Source organism: Cydia fagiglandana, chromosome 3 (genome assembly GCF_963556715.1).
Source record: "Cydia fagiglandana chromosome 3, ilCydFagi1.1, whole genome shotgun sequence".
In the NCBI taxonomy this organism is placed as follows: domain Eukaryota; kingdom Metazoa; phylum Arthropoda; class Insecta; order Lepidoptera; family Tortricidae; genus Cydia; species Cydia fagiglandana.
In genome coordinates this window covers 15,796,480-15,812,355 of record NC_085934.1, presented here as the reverse complement: position 1 = coordinate 15,812,355, position 15,876 = coordinate 15,796,480, and the positions used below count along the sequence as shown (strand labels likewise).

Genomic DNA, 15,876 nt, shown 5'->3' with positions numbered 1-15,876 from the left:
CGACAACATCAAGCCGATTCACAAATTTCACTATTTAAACTCTTATTTGGACGGTGAAGCGGCTCAGGTGATTAGCAACTTAGAAGTGTCGGACAGTAATTACGCTGAGGCCTGGCGTCTTCTCTGCGAGAGATATGACAATAAAAAACAGCTGATTAGCAACCATTTAAACTCTTTGTTTAACTTGCAACAGATTGGTCGCGAATCGGCAAAGTCCCTGCGTTATTTAGTGGATCATGTGTCCAAAAACCTACGGGCTTTAAATACGTTGGGCCAGTCCACTGATAAGTGGGACACGCTTCTTATACATATGGTCGCGAGTAAACTTGATAGTAATACGAGTTTAAAATGGGAGGAATTTAAATGTAATTCTTTTTCAAATGACGATATGCCGTCATTGGCCGATTTTAATCGCTTTTTAAAGGGACGTGCTGACGTTTTGGAATCGGTTCAGCGTAATAAATCTGATAAGCCTATCACTAATAATAATAATAAACGCGAACCTGCTGCCTCGCCTCATAGTAAACGCGAGAAGTCTAGCATCAAATGTTTTGCGGTTTCAGCCACTCCTGCTGCTTCGGCCTCGGCCTCTCCTCCTGCCTGTGTGTTCTGCAGCGGCGAGCACCGGATTTACGATTGCTCGTCATTCCTGTCCCTGCCAGTTGAAGACCGGATCTCCGGAGCGTCAAGGTTACGCCTTTGTCTCAACTGTTTGCGGAAGGGGCACACTTCTCATCGCTGCAGAGTAGCTCCGTGTCACACTTGTAAGAAGCGCCATAATACTTTGTTGCATAGGGAGACTCCTCAGGTTGCCGCTGCGCCCGTAGATGCGCCTCCGCCGCGTTCGGAGCCCGAGCTCGGGCTGTTGTCGAATATGACCGTGTCGCGCTCTGATCAAATACTTTTACCTACCGCGTATATTGACATATATAGCCCGGCTATTAATGATTATGTAACAGCGCGCGCGTTTTTAGATTGCGGAAGTATGACTTCTGTTGTGACAACCAATTATAAACAGAAATTGCAACTCGCACCGCTGCCCAGTAATACAAAGCTTTTCGGATTATCTGACGTTCCTATATCCAGTAATCCCGAGCGTTGTTTTGTGCAAATTCGGTCTAAACATGATAAAAATGCTAAATTCGATATCGCATGTTTAGCACTGCCTGTGATTAATAGCACTTTGCCACTAAAGCATATCGATGTGTCGGGCATCAAGTGGCCATGTAATAAAAAACTCGCCGATCCTAATTTTAATCAGCCCGGACCTGTAGATATTTTACTTGGCGGTGACGTTTTCTGGACTTTGGTTGGAGGCGAGCAAATTGATTTAGGGCACGATACACTTGTCTTGCGCAAATCCAAACTAGGTTGGTTAGTGGTCAGTAAATACAATGCATTTTCAATGTCTAACGAAAAGTCGTTCAATTCGTTTTTACAATGCAATCACTTGTACACAAGTGATAATCTCGACGACTCGCTTACTAAATTCTGGCAGCTGGAGCAAGTGCCCCAACCTAGTCAACCGTTTACCGATTTGGAGGCGGAATGTGAGCAACATTTTGTCACTCACACTTATCGTGACGATAACGGTAGGTTTCACGTGCGTCTGCCATTAATTACGGAACCCGATTGTTTAGGGGACTCATATCGCTTTGCTAAAAAACGGTTCTTTGCATTAGAGAAACGATTTAAACGCAACCCTGAGTTGAAATCGGCTTACGAGCAATTTATAAATGAATATGCCGAGTTAGGCCATCTCTCTGTGTCCGATTCTGACATTCCGGATCCTTCCTTTTTTGTGTCACATCATTGTGTGCAAAAGCCCTCCAGCGAATCTACGAAGTTAAGGGTCGTATTCAATGGTAGTGCCCCCACCACGTCTGGCTATTCTATAAATGACCTGCAGATGGTTGGGCCAACGATTCAAGACTCGCTGTTTAATATCCTCTTGAGGTTTCGTACATACAAATATGTTTTAACTGGGGATGTCGCTAAGATGTATCGGCAGGTCCTGGTTCAGGAATGCGACCGCGATTTACAATTAATTCTTTGGCGCTCTAATGAGAACGAACCTTTAAAGACTTTAAGGCTTAACACGGTCACTTACGGATTTTCAAGTGCTAGTTTTTTGAGCACACGCTGTTTGTGGCAGTTGGGCGAGGAATGTGCAGATGAAAAAATTAAAACTATCATCCAAAATGATTTTTTAGTGGATGATTTATTAACAGGGTCAGACACAGAGGAGGAATTACGTTCTATTAAAGAGTCGGTTGAGCGTGCGCTAGCAGCTGGTTGTTTTCCCCTGCGCAAATATCGCTCAAATTTACCGTCAATTTTGCATGACTCACAAAACGATAGTGTAAGTATAAATAAAGGTAGCTTGATCATTAGCTCGTCGTCGCACACGCTAGGAGTGGGCTGGGACTCTGAGGCAGATATCATTCATTTTCCTACTCAATATTCTGCCAAGGACGGCCACCCTACGAAACGTTCAATTTTATCGGATTCGTGTAAAATATTTGATCCCTTAGGCCTCCTGTGTTTGCTGACGATTATACCTAAAGTTTTAATTCAAAAATTATGGATTGAAAAAATCGACTGGGATATTCCCGTGCCGAGTTACATAAACGAGTCTTGGCAGGACTTTATAAACGGGTTAGCGTCTTTAACTTCGCTCCAAATACCTCGTCATGTTCTTTGCGACTCGCCGACGCATATCGAGATGCACGTATTTTGTGATGCAAGCTCAGTTGCATACGCGGCCTGTATTTATTTAAAGTCCACTAATGAGAAGGGCGATGTTGTAGTCAGGTTGCTGTGCGCCAAGGCCAAGGTCGCGCCGGTCCAGGCTACGACTATTCCTCGATTGGAATTATGTGCTTGCCTTCTAGGCGCGCAGCTCGCGTCAGCTGTCTCTAAAACGTTGCGCTGCCAGATTGCGCAGAAATTTTATTGGACTGACTCGTCAATTGTGATCGCATGGCTTAAAACTAATCAAACAAAATTAAAAACGTTTGTCGCCAATCGCGTGGCTCATATTTTAGAACTCACCGATGGCAGTGAGTATCGTCACGTTCCAACCGCTTTAAATCCGGCTGACTACCCATCTAGAGGGGTCGAAGCGCGTCGCTTATCTGATTTGCACATGTGGTGGAACGGGCCATCTTTCTTGTACGAGCCACAGAATAACTGGCCTCAGTTTTCCTCAAACTCGGAGCTCGATTTACCCGAGCTAAAGGTTAACGTCGCGATCACTAACGATTCCCAAAAAACTGATTTTATTGATTTCGATCGATATTCGAAACTCAAACTTTTACAACGTGCGGTAGCTTATATGCTTAGGTTCGCGCATAACTGCCGTGTTTCATCTAATAAAACTACCGGTGTGCTACAACCTGAGGAGCTCGAAGTTTCTTTTAAAAAATTAGTCGCTTTGTCACAGCAGGCTAGTTTTCCTCACGAATTGAAATTGTTGCGTGACAAGCAACCTTTAGGCCCTAAAAACCCTATTTTATCGTTGAACCCATTTTACGATGATGACGACAAGCTTCTCAGAGTTGGAGGACGTCTGTCCTCGTCGTTTTATCCATTTGACAAACGCCACCCAATGCTCTTACATGCCAAACATAGTTTGACTAGATTGTTGTTTCAACAGGAACATATCCGTCTCCTGCATGCTCCTCCTCAGCTGCTTCTAGCCGCCATTCGCGAGTCTATATGGGCCGTATCGGGGCGCACACTTGCGCGCACCGTATCGCAACAATGCGTCACCTGTCGCCGCGCAGCTGGCAACACTTCTGCTCCTTTGATGGGCGCTCTGCCTTCTCAGCGCGTAACGCCTGATTTTCCCTTTATTAGTGTCGGCGTAGACTTCGCAGGTCCGTTTATGATTACGGACAGGCATGGCAGAGGTTGCAAAATAACAAAGTGCTATTTAGCTATATTTGTTTGTTTCCGGTACAAATGTTTGCATTTAGAGGCAGTAAGCACGCTGTCGACGGATTCTTTCATTCTTTCGCTGCGACGTTTTATCTCTCGCAGAGGGCGACCTCGCGAGATCTTCTGCGATAATGGACGTAATTTTTTAGGAGCGGCCAAGGAAATTAGCGATTACCTTACTTCAAACTCAGACACGGTTTGCAATTTTGCAGCAAATGAGGGAATACAATTTAAATTTCAACCGGCATATGCTCCTCACTTTGGTGGTTTGTGGGAAGCAGGAGTCAAATCGGCAAAATTTCACCTCAATCGTATATTAGGTAACGCTCATTTAACATATGAGGAATTGGCAACTCTCTTTAGTCAGGTGGAGTCCATCCTGAATAGTCGTCCCTTGTGTCCTTTGTCGTCCTCTCCAAACGATTTCCAACCCTTAACCCCAGGTCACTTCATCATCGGCCGCGCGCTCACTTCGTTGCCGTCGCCCCACCTCGCGGATATAAACCCAAACCGTTTAGATAGGTTTCAGAGGCTCGAGGCATTAAGACAGCACTTCTGGCGGCGCTGGCAAATGGAATACGTCTGCGAGCTCCAGCAACGGACGAAATGGCGTGTTCCAGGACGAGCTCTTCAACTGGGTGACCTGGTCCTAATCAAGGAAGAGAATACTCCTCCACTGCACTGGCGGCTTGGACGAGTCGCCAAATTGTTTCCTGGCGCTGACGGGATTTCGCGAGTAGCTGAAGTTGTTACTGTAACGGGCACCTATAAACGAGGTGTGAAGTACCTCTGCCCTCTGCTGGACGAGACCCATGAAGCCTTGAAGGCTGACGCCTCCAAGGGCCCCCAGGATGTTTCGGCTCCTACCACCGAAGGGGAAGCGGGGACCGTACACCGCTAAACCTGTTGACCACTGCCGCGCCCCGCCGCCTCTACTTACATGCCTAGCCAACCATTAGGCTCTGAGATACACGCTCATGTGCGCGTCATACACGCAAATATATTTTATTTACATACATTTAATCTTAAGTACCTTTGTGGAACCTCAATTAGAAGCTTTTTTAAGTATCTGCGATTTTTATTTAATACTCAAGACTCCAAGCTTGAACAACTCCTTAGTGAAAAAACCTCACGGTTTGTGTGAATTTGCGCGTTATGTCAAATGCTAATAAGGGGTCATCCATTAATTACATCACACGAATTTCGAGGTTTTTTGACCCCTCCCCCCCTCCTTGTCACACTTGGTCACATTTGGCAAACCCCTCCCCCCTAGTGTGACGTCACATTTTTTCTACGAAATCGCCAAATCGAATTAAGTAAGTACCTAAGTATTATTAATATTTTATCAAAATATTTTTGACGATATAAATATTAGTAATTTTATAACCCAAAACTGCTTAGGAAAGAAAATTAAACGAATAAAAACGATTATCGTTTTAAAAACTTGCTATTTAAATGTATAGCGAATAAAATAATTTAAATAAATTTTCGGTTACTGATTAAGTTAAAGTGACGTCACAAAGTTTGTGTCTCCCCCCTCCCCCATGTCACAATATGTCACATTTTCTTGACCCCCTCCCTCCCCCTAAACGTGTGATGTAATTAATGGATGACCCCTAAATATGTTGACGACGGCAAGGCTTTTGTTAATATAAAATAGATTGATTTACGGAAATGAATAATATAATGTCTTTTAATTATATAGTTCTAATTCCCGTTTCATTTTTACCCAATATTATATCTTTTTCAGTATTAAAATGCGTAAGTATATAATTACTGTAATAGTCTGAACCATATACGTGATGATTTACTCTGGGCCCAAAATCGACGATCTCCTTTACTACAAATTTGGTTATGTTTATTTTTACTCTGCGATCAATACTTTAGGAGCTACAGGCTGTTAAAGTTAATTAAGTGAATAAAAATAGACGGTTTAAGAAAACGTAGTTTTTTTGTAATTGTTCATCATAAATAAAAAAAATAGTTTAGAGTAAGCAAGCTAAGCGACCTGCTGATAAAATATAAAATAATAGGCCATGAGCATGTCGGGCCATGCTCAGCGCAGGGTTCCGTATTTATACCCATCCGTCAAAATAGACTATTTGCAAAAACTGCTATACCGATTAGATTCGCTAAGTATATTTTTTCTTCAAAGTCTTTAATAAGCTTTACTTTCACGATTTTTTTTATATTTTTTTTGGACCTCGAACTTCGTTACAATCGTATTTTGCCAAAAAAATCAGACCTTCGCTTTCGCAGCAGTACCGCGAAATACACTCAACTCAGGTAACAGCTAAACAATATTTTACACATTCTAAGAAAACGGAATACGCCTCTATGTTTTCCCGCAGAAATTCTCACCATTTTATTAAAATACGTACTTATGGGGATCCAAAAAACAAATTACATAGGTACCTGCACGGTGTTTTTTTTAATCCTTTATTTTCAAGGGTGCATTCCTGTAACTTTCTCAAAGAAACCGGTATTCTAATTAGCTCTATTTTGGAGATAATTACCTAATTTTTTTTTTTCTAATAAGGTCCCTACGACCGTGTACACTTACCTTAGGGCCTGTTTACATATTTATTAGTATTTAGTTTAATACCTAATAGAGTTTATACATTTATGTACTACTAACGAAAGTAATATCTCGGACGATCAATATTCGAAATATCATTGTATATCATAGTTTTTAATTGTTTGGTTTATTTAATGCAGTTAACGATACCCGAAGGACAAGAAATTTTAAGACTAATGCGGAGACGCTTTCCAAATAGAGTTTCGTATATTGACCCGCCTGCTGCTATTCTATTGCACGCGCATAATTATTGCTGTCCCACCCATGATGCCGGTACTTAAGCACAGAATAAATAATAGTACTAGGTATAATTTATACAGAAGACTCACTCTCTAACAAAACGCGTCTGTCACGATTAGCACAGATATGGCCGCTAGGTGGCGACAGCGCCACGCGCGGCTTATGGTAAACCCCAAAATTGGGGTCGAACGGATGTACTTTTAGCTACCTGTAGCAAAGCGACGAAATGGCGGAGTGAGCCACGCCGACTTAAGTCACTGCGAGCTTGACAATTCGTTCAAAGATCTCCGTAATTTTACACCATGTAGGAAAATACGTAGGTATGTTTGTGGCAGTAAATACATGCAAACCTACCAATTTAACATTAGTTACGCTTGTGCATTGTGTAACAAGTAGTAACAAACATGAGTATATCACCAAATGCGCGCCACGGCTGCTTATCAACTGCGCCATTCAAAACAACATTTACGCAAGCATAATATATTTTATCAATGAAAGCAAGTTTTTATTACACAGCGTTTTACGAGGTGGGACTAGCTATGGAAGTTACGATAAAGTAAAAGTAACTTTCAGTCAAAATATTTGTTTTTATTACATAGAGACGCACGGCACGGACGTCGTGGAGAAAAATAAGTAAGTTACATACTTGTAGGGCTACCTTTACCTTTAGGGTACCTTTAAATTCTAAAATAATACATAAATGACATTGCCATCTATTGAAGTAGGTACCCATTTAAAACCTATCTTAGAACCATTGCTAAGGGTGGTATTCCACCTGTCCAATTTATTTGTCCAATGTCATTGCGTCTCAAGGGGCGATTCGGGAAATGATTTAGAGATTCACTAGATATGAAATAGTAAAGATATGTGACGTTCCACGATAAAAGGTACCTTATGGTGGCCGCAATTATATTGGAGCGGCGTCAATAATAGCGTAAGCGCCAACCGCCATAAGGTACCTTTGCCGTGGAACGTCACATATCTTTACTATTTCATATCTAGTGAATCTCTTATTCATTTCCGGAATCGCGCCGTTAGTCTCTCATTGGACAAAGAAATTGGATAGGTGGAATGCCACCCTTATGCATGCATTAGGTATGTTTAGTCATAAAGCGGCGTAAATGGCGTATTAATTAACGCCTTGGGTGAGGTCAACACCTTTTAAGCTTTGACTTCTAAACATTTCTTGTCAAAGGAAAACCCATCTGACATTAGCCTGGTTACTTATAAAGTTTAATCTCGTTGAATGAGTGTTATTGAGACGAACTGCGAAGGCGTTGTCTTGCCCCCCGTGGCTTAGTGTGGGCGAGCCGTGGGTGGAACCTCCCTGGACGCTCCACTACACATTTTGCAATATTGCCCACAATAATGAGGTCACTATTTCTAAGTTATTGCAAAAAATATTGTTAAAACGGACAAGCATAAGATGCACTCGCACAGCGAACGCTGCGGTCTAATGTAATGTATGTAAATAAGATGTTTTTATTTACGTAAGTACACGAGTCGAGTAGTGCTGCTATTGGGATTATGGCCATGCTGGGATTATGTGAACTACTTTTGTATGGATAAGCGGGCATACCCCGGACGTGACGTGACAACGTCGACACAACGTGACAAAATCGAACGTGTCGTCCGGTAAATGTAGTAAGGTTCATCATTGCAGTGATTGTTTTATGAGTATATTTAACGATGTCTATGTCTGCGCTACATTGTATCCCATCCATAAAATATATATAATTAGCACACTTGTACCTATAAAATATAGTATGTAATTAATTAATTTATGAACGCTTCTTGCCGTTTAATTGGACTTCCTCGTGCCGCGCCGGTCTGCTGCTCTCACATTTACACCTTGCACTCTGTGTGATGCATGATTTAAGTATTTTTTTGCTAATCAAATCACGTCCAATCGTAATTTGAAAAAATATTGTTATTAGTCGTGTGCGAGGTCTATGACATCGGTTACACGCTAAGTCTGGCGGCAGTTCAGTCCATCAGTCCATTCGAGTTTTGACTGATGCCAGAATGATGGAAAATGGACACGGTTACACGATCAGTCCAGACTGACAACAGACTGATACAATTACAACACAGTCGCCGTTTGGACACAGAGCGCAACACAGTCATTTAGTCTTGTCTAATATGGTGACTGACGCGAGAATGACACGAACAGGTTACACGATCAGTCTCCTATCAGTTTTCTGTCATTCAAAATGGACTGACGAATATTATCTAAAAATTAAAATTTTCATCAGTCCAGACCATCAGTCCATCAGTCCGCGTGTTACACGATAATTCTCCCGTCAGTCTGACCAGACTGATGGACTGAACTGACGCCAGAATTAGCGTGTAACCGCTAACCGATGTCTATAAATTAACAATTATAAACAAGAAACAGACAGACGTTATTGAGCACATACTATAAGTTAGATATTTTGATGCGCGAGAGCAATAGTGCAAAAGTTAGGCTCATAATAAGGTACGAAGTTAGGAAAAGTACTCTAGTTTTTGAAGTTGGATGAAACTCCTCGAAATAAGTACCTTCATTCTTCTTTGATATTAGATGCCAACTATAATTCTTGTTTAGATTAGTGGTCCCCAAGCTACATATTTGAATTTAAAACTAATATAAAATTTTGCTCCGCCGCTAAAAAGTTTCTTAAATTTGAGACCTGCCATCAATAGGTATTTTTTGTGTCAAATGTTTACATTTTCCTAAATTTGTAGTAAGTATGTCAAAGATACCTGTCTGGATCCGGATCCGCGGATCTTCCCATACATTTCGGATCCGTCGTGCAAACCCTAAAGTCCATTCCAATAGAACTTGCTAACTTTGTAAACAAAGGACGTAACTTTGTTTTGTCACTGTTTCTCCTTGAATTTTCACATCATCTCATCAAACACCGTTGAAACACATAGACTATACACTATTAAAGCGGTCGTTACCGTAAAATACAACAATATATAACTGTATCTTGGATATTTCATTAAAAGTTTAAAATGGTTTCATAAGTTAGGTTATTAGGCCCTGATGTAATGACGTTTTTGTTTCTTTTACATTCTACAATTGTCTATGATGGGTAGTGTTGTGACTAAAGTTGGTGATATACTCGTAAAGCCGCTACACACTACGCGACTCACGGTCTGTACCTGCCAACGCGGGTATATACACTACGCGGTACCTAGTTTGACAATTTTTTTTCCTCTGATCGTGAAGAATCGTGATTAAACAAATTAAAAATAAGTATCTACTTGTTTTTTACTTTCGGTATTTAATTATTCGATATGGTTTGACATAAAAACCGGGCAAGTGCGACTCGGACTCGCGCACGAAGGGTTCCGCACCATAAAGTAAAAAAAAACGGAAAAAAATGCAAAAAGAAAACGGTCACCCATCCAAGTACTGACCACGCGCGACGTTGCTTAACTTTGGTCAAAAATCACGTTTGCTGAATGGGAGCCCCACTTAAATCTTTATTTTATTCTGTTTATAGTATTTGTTGTTATAGCGGCAACAGAAATACATCATCTGTGAAAATTTCAACTGTCTAGCTATCACGGTTCGTGAGATACAGCCTGGTGACAGACAGACGGACGGATGGACGGAAAGCGAAGTCTTAGTAATAGGGTCCCGTTTTACCCTTTGGGTACGGAACCCTAAAAATGGTAACACACTATCGCACCGCACCACGACATTGGTGCGTCGCACCCATAAGTGATATATAGTTCGTTTTTTTAGCATTAAAAATAAGGTAAACAATCTTTATGTCTTTGTTTTTGATTGAAAAACACATTCAAAAAATAAGTTACGGCAAATATGTAACAATAATGAATCCAATACGATCATTTATATTCTTCTGCTTTCATAAGTAATAGTTACTGATTTTTAATAAGCGTTTTTCAATTAAAAGACATGTCAAGATCGCTTACCTTCTTTCAAGTTCTTTTTAATGCAAAAAAAAACGAACTATGGATGCGACGCACCAAGTTCGTGATGCAGTGCGATAGTGTGTTACGGCCTTAAGTAAAGGACTAAGTAAGACTCTTGCCCATCACTAGCAAATTCATCATTCAGAGACAATTTCAATATGGCGGTTTGTTTACATAGTTTGCAAGTTCTATTGAAATGGACTTTAAATGCGTGGTTAAAATTATTCGGTTTCCTCGTGTTACACCGTGTATATGAATGCAAGTACCTAATAAATGTTAGTGATTGTAAAAATAAATTTAATTACGTAATATTTTAAGCAACCGGTAGCATCACTCATTCTCATTAACGTTTAATTTACTGCTTTGTCAAATTATACTTATTATTTTATACATAAGTATGTACTTCAATATAAATAGGTTCATGATGGGCTCATAAAACGCTTTATAATCTTGGTGCTTCATGTTTTGAATTACAATTATGGCAAATACATAAATCATGACGCGTCGTAAACGTGGGCCGGGAAACAGTGATAAAAATGTGACGGTCTCGGTAAAAGGTACTTTTTAGTAGCCTTGTGGCCGGCTGCATGAAACACACCTGATAAAAATTTTGAAAAAAATATGTACCTACCTACCCTGTGGGGGTAGCTGACTTTTAGTTGCTTCCACGGACTGCAAGAACTGCCAGGCTAAGGTGAGGACGACCAAGCCATACGTCAACAGGTTTAATTTAGCTATTAACCTGCCAACACAGGATTTGGTCGAGCACTTTTTTTTACTGTCCATACTAGTTTCAGTTTTATTCTACCTATTTTTCAATGAGGTTTTTTTTGCCATGTGCCATTTGCACAAAATTTGCCAAGTTAAGCCGCGGCCGACCAAGAGCAGTGGAAGCTACTACAAGTACGGTAGTACTATTAGTTATTCTGTGCTATAAGTCAGCTACCTCCACAGGGTAGGTATTTTCTATTTTTTATCAGGTGTGTCTCATGCAGCCGGCCACCGGACTATATGTATCAATAAGGTGCTAAGTACTGCACTGAAAAGGAAAAAGTAAATCGCCTTTATAACCGGATAATAAGTGGTAAGTGCTATATACATATAATTGTTATGTGAGTTAAGTATGTAATTTCGTATAAGTATACTTACAAGCCGTAACCAAAGTACCTCTCTGTATAGAGAAAATAATGAGTGTGGAATCTCGAATCAGAACTTGTGTATGGATATTTATAATGCATGTAGGTATGGCGTCATTTTGCGTGTGCAAAACAACACAACGACCAAAATAAATGAATCGTCCGAAATCTAAGTCACCAGAGATGCCTATTCTGCATGTATCATGAGACACTGGCCACTCTGATACATTTAGGCCCACTTGCACCATTCCAGTAACCCGGGGTTAGCCGCTTAAACTCGGCGTTGCCATGGTTACCAGTACAATTTGACACTAGGTTAACGGTTTAACCGCTTAATCCCGAGTTAGTGGAATGGTGCAAGTGGGCCTTAAGCGGCTAATGTTAATAAAATGTTATTGCATTTAATTGATACCTACGCCGCCGGAGCCGGCCTTGCATGATGTAATGTCCCCAGATCGGTGCGCAGTTGACCCCCATTGACCCTAATCGAAGGGCTAAATTATTTGCCCGGTCACACCAATGCTGTATTGTTAATCATACTGTTTTTCCACTGTTAATATGATAGCCTATTATATCGTATTACCATGTTATTAGTATAATTAGCAGGTTACAATGTTTGTTTTTTGACTTTTTTGAGTGGTTGTCCACCACGAATACCACATTTACTTCAAGTTTATGATTGTCAGATAGTTTAATGTCGGCTGTACACACTCGTCGAGATCCCGAGATTAGCCGAGAACGAGTGTGTTGTACATATCTTCACTATTCTATTATTCGAGATTCTATCTAGTGAATCTCTAATTCATTTCCCGAATCGAGCCGTCGGTGAGAGGCTCTCGACGAGTGTGTACCTGCATCTAGCGTAGGTAGAGTTAGACCAAGATCTTCTTATTTACAGTAGAATACAAAACACATCAACATCTTTAATGCCGGCTGTAACATGACTTCATTGCGACATGCGCGACATGTTTAGATATTTTTGGCACGGACAGTAGGTACAAACACTGGTGACTTGTGGCCCTGCTAATTGACGTGACCTGTCGAAAGTCTCGCGCAGCTAACTGCGCACATTTAGCAGTCCAGTGGTTATTAACCGGCTTAGAGCGTTCTTACCAACGAGTTTTATGTTGCAATTTTATGTACGTTGTAATATGGCACGATTCTATAAATTATAGATAAATACACAATGTCTTAGATGACGGCGTTGAGAAGTGTGTGTGGTGTGAGGTTGCAAGATAGAATTAGGAAGTGTGAAAAGGGAAGTGTGGACTGAATGTAGATGTAGTAACAAAAAATGAGAAAGGTATGTTGAGATGGTTTGGACACGTGGAAAGAATGAGTGAAAGAAGGCTAACAAATAGTGTATAACTTGTATAAGGGAGAAGTGGAAGTGGGAGTTGGAATGGGTAGACCTCGGCGCAGTGCCGGATTTACCACTAGGCTGAGTAGGCTGAAGCCTAGGGCGGCAGATTTTAGGGGGCGGCAAATTTTGTTCAAAAAAATATTTTATTCGCTGTTCAGATAGGGTTGACCAGAATTTTGCCGCTCCCCTAATTATTTGTAAAATTTAAATAATAGGCTTTATTTGTCGATTTTGCCGCCCTCTGTCATGTCAAGACCCTTTATATTGATACAGATAAACGGCCGGACGGACAACAAAGTGATCCTAAGAATCCTTGGAACCCTAAAAATGTACCATGTTCATGGACGCCGGCAGCGGGGTGCAAGGGGGTGCACTTGCACCCCTCTGGCAGGAAAGAAAACACGTAGGAAAAAATAGAAAATATATATTTTTTACCTGACTGCGCCAGCATTATTATGTTATTTTTTGAATAAACTTGCATATTAAGTATTATTAATAACATTGACACGTAAGTACTTAAATGACGGCATCGAGTGCTTCTATTACACATATGCACCTCCCTGAAAGTAATCCTGGCGGCGCCCATGACCATGTTCTATCAAATTGCGCTATTTCTACCGAAAAAATTTCGCGCTCGCTACGCTCGCATTTTTATTTACGAGCATTATTGATGGGATCTTCCACTCGTCCCGGTTTTGAGCTACATCTGGCCAGTCTCTCAAAGAGTCTAAGTTATCCCGCCATTGCCGACGAGGTCTACCGGTTCCCCGGTTTGGCTCGTGGGGCACCCACTTTGTGGTTAACTTGGCCTACAAGTTGTTCGGCATGCGGCAGACCTAACCAGCCCAGTCCCACTTTAGCTTGGCCGCTTTTCGAGCTAGATCAATTATCTGACTTTTAGAGCGCACCGTGGGGTTCCGGATGCGATCCCTTAGTTTCACACCTAATATGCTGCGCTCCACAGCTCTCTGTCAAACCCCGAGTTTGGACTTCTGAGCTTCCGTCAAAGACCAAGTCTGAGCACCATAAGTGAGGACTGACAGTAACACTTAAATATGTTACCATTTTCTATCAAATTGCACTATTTCTACCGAAAAAATTTCGCGCTCGCTACGCTCGCGTTTTTATTTACGCCCATCATTTGTGGCCCATCAATATAAGCCATTTCGAGAGCATAGTCCCTCGAGCACTCGATGCCAGACCCGACCAAACTCCTTAGCTGTATCCAGCCTGACTGCCAATGCCTCACCTTGATTCTCAATGGCTAAAACCCAGCAGTACCCACCGGTCGCCGATCAGATCAGTCAAATATAACGAGGTTGCATCGTCATTGGCTGACAAAAACGGCTCATATAAACCTGTATCTAGACTAGTGACATCACCTTATATGCATTTTAATATGACTATGGTGCGTTGTACTATCAAATTAAACGCCTTTGATTGGAAAGTACTTTAAAAAGCTATAAGCGAGGTGGATAGGGGCGGCAAAATCGACATAGCCTACGGGCGGCAAATGTCTAAATCCGGCACTGCCTCGGCGGATTTTCTCTGATCGGGGAAATCCTGAAGAAAGGCCAGGTCTACAGCACCCTAAACCGGCGAGCGTGTATGAGGAATGTTATGAAAGTGAAGGAAGCGAAAGAGGTGTCAGGATCGTAGCAAGTGGAAATCCGTGGTCTCTACCGTACCTAAAGGTGCCAGAGTCAGTCGCTCCTATGAAGCGAGCTATCAGACTTTCTAGCTTCACGTTTTACACTAAAAATAATACCAAAAATTCTGTTTTTATCTCATTCATTATGCATATACAAGTACAATTTTATGTTTACGGCGTGAGTAATGAAATAAAAAAACTAAAATATACCCAACCAAATACTTTACACCCATTATAGCAAAGGGCCATTTATCGTTCCGAAATCTCAGCTTTATAGCATTTTTGCCATGTAAATGAGGGTATAAAGTCGTTATGAATATGCTTTACATTGCAATATATCGAGTTACTTTTGGCGCCGGCCGAGGGCGGGCGGTAACTGATTGTCTCGGCACCCGCCCAGCTCGCAGACGAATGCGTTCACTAACTCCGAAATAAATACTTGTTAACTCGAAAATAAGAGGTCAACTTCCAACTATATGTGTTCAGTGTTATACCAGACGGAATTGGATGAGGGCTTTCCCGCTTTTAGTAATCATTATTTAGCGGTGCGCTGATAAATATTAACAGACTTGAATTTTAGATGTAGCTAGGTTTATAATTATTAGGCCCTTTAGTTAAATACGTTAAATACTTAATAAATAGTTAAATATTTAGTTAAATTTGTTTAACGCTTTTAGTAAGCATGAGGGCGATTCTGATTTGTTCCGGATTTGATCTAGTTTTGATACGACCGTAGACCTGGGCTGCATTTCGTAGACATCAATCAGCTTGAGCGATCTTGTTAAATCAGAATAGGAAATGTTAAAAGGAGGCCGTTTTTCTATCAGTTGCTCTGTGCCTGATCAGTTTGTTAGATTCCATTCTGCCGTGCTAACAACATATGCAGTAATCGCAGTTGAAATGTCATGCGATTGTTTATCTTGTACTCTTTGAATAAGTTATTTATTTAAACGATGATTTTCATGCAAGTACTGCAAATACAATAAGCAGGGCAGCATTACATTGTAGCGAATTTAGTTTATATCCAGGAATTGTG

The 15,876-nt window shown here is 41.1% G+C and overlaps 1 protein-coding gene across 1 annotated transcript; it reads left to right on the top strand.

Moving 5' to 3' along the window:
* The first annotated feature begins 353 nt into the window (after positions 1-353).
* On the top strand, positions 354-4,877 carry LOC134680219 (uncharacterized). The gene has a single exon (XM_063539306.1). The coding sequence runs from the start codon at positions 389-391 to the stop codon at positions 4,841-4,843; it is 4,455 nt and encodes a 1,484-aa protein (XP_063395376.1). The 5' UTR covers positions 354-388; the 3' UTR covers positions 4,844-4,877.
* Positions 4,878-15,876: the final 10,999 nt, after the last annotated feature.

Excerpts from the sequence above, each read along its gene's own strand:
- LOC134680219 (XM_063539306.1), top strand. The coding sequence starts at position 389 with ATGCCGTCATTGGCCGATTTTAATCGCTTTTTAAAGGGACGTGCTGAC.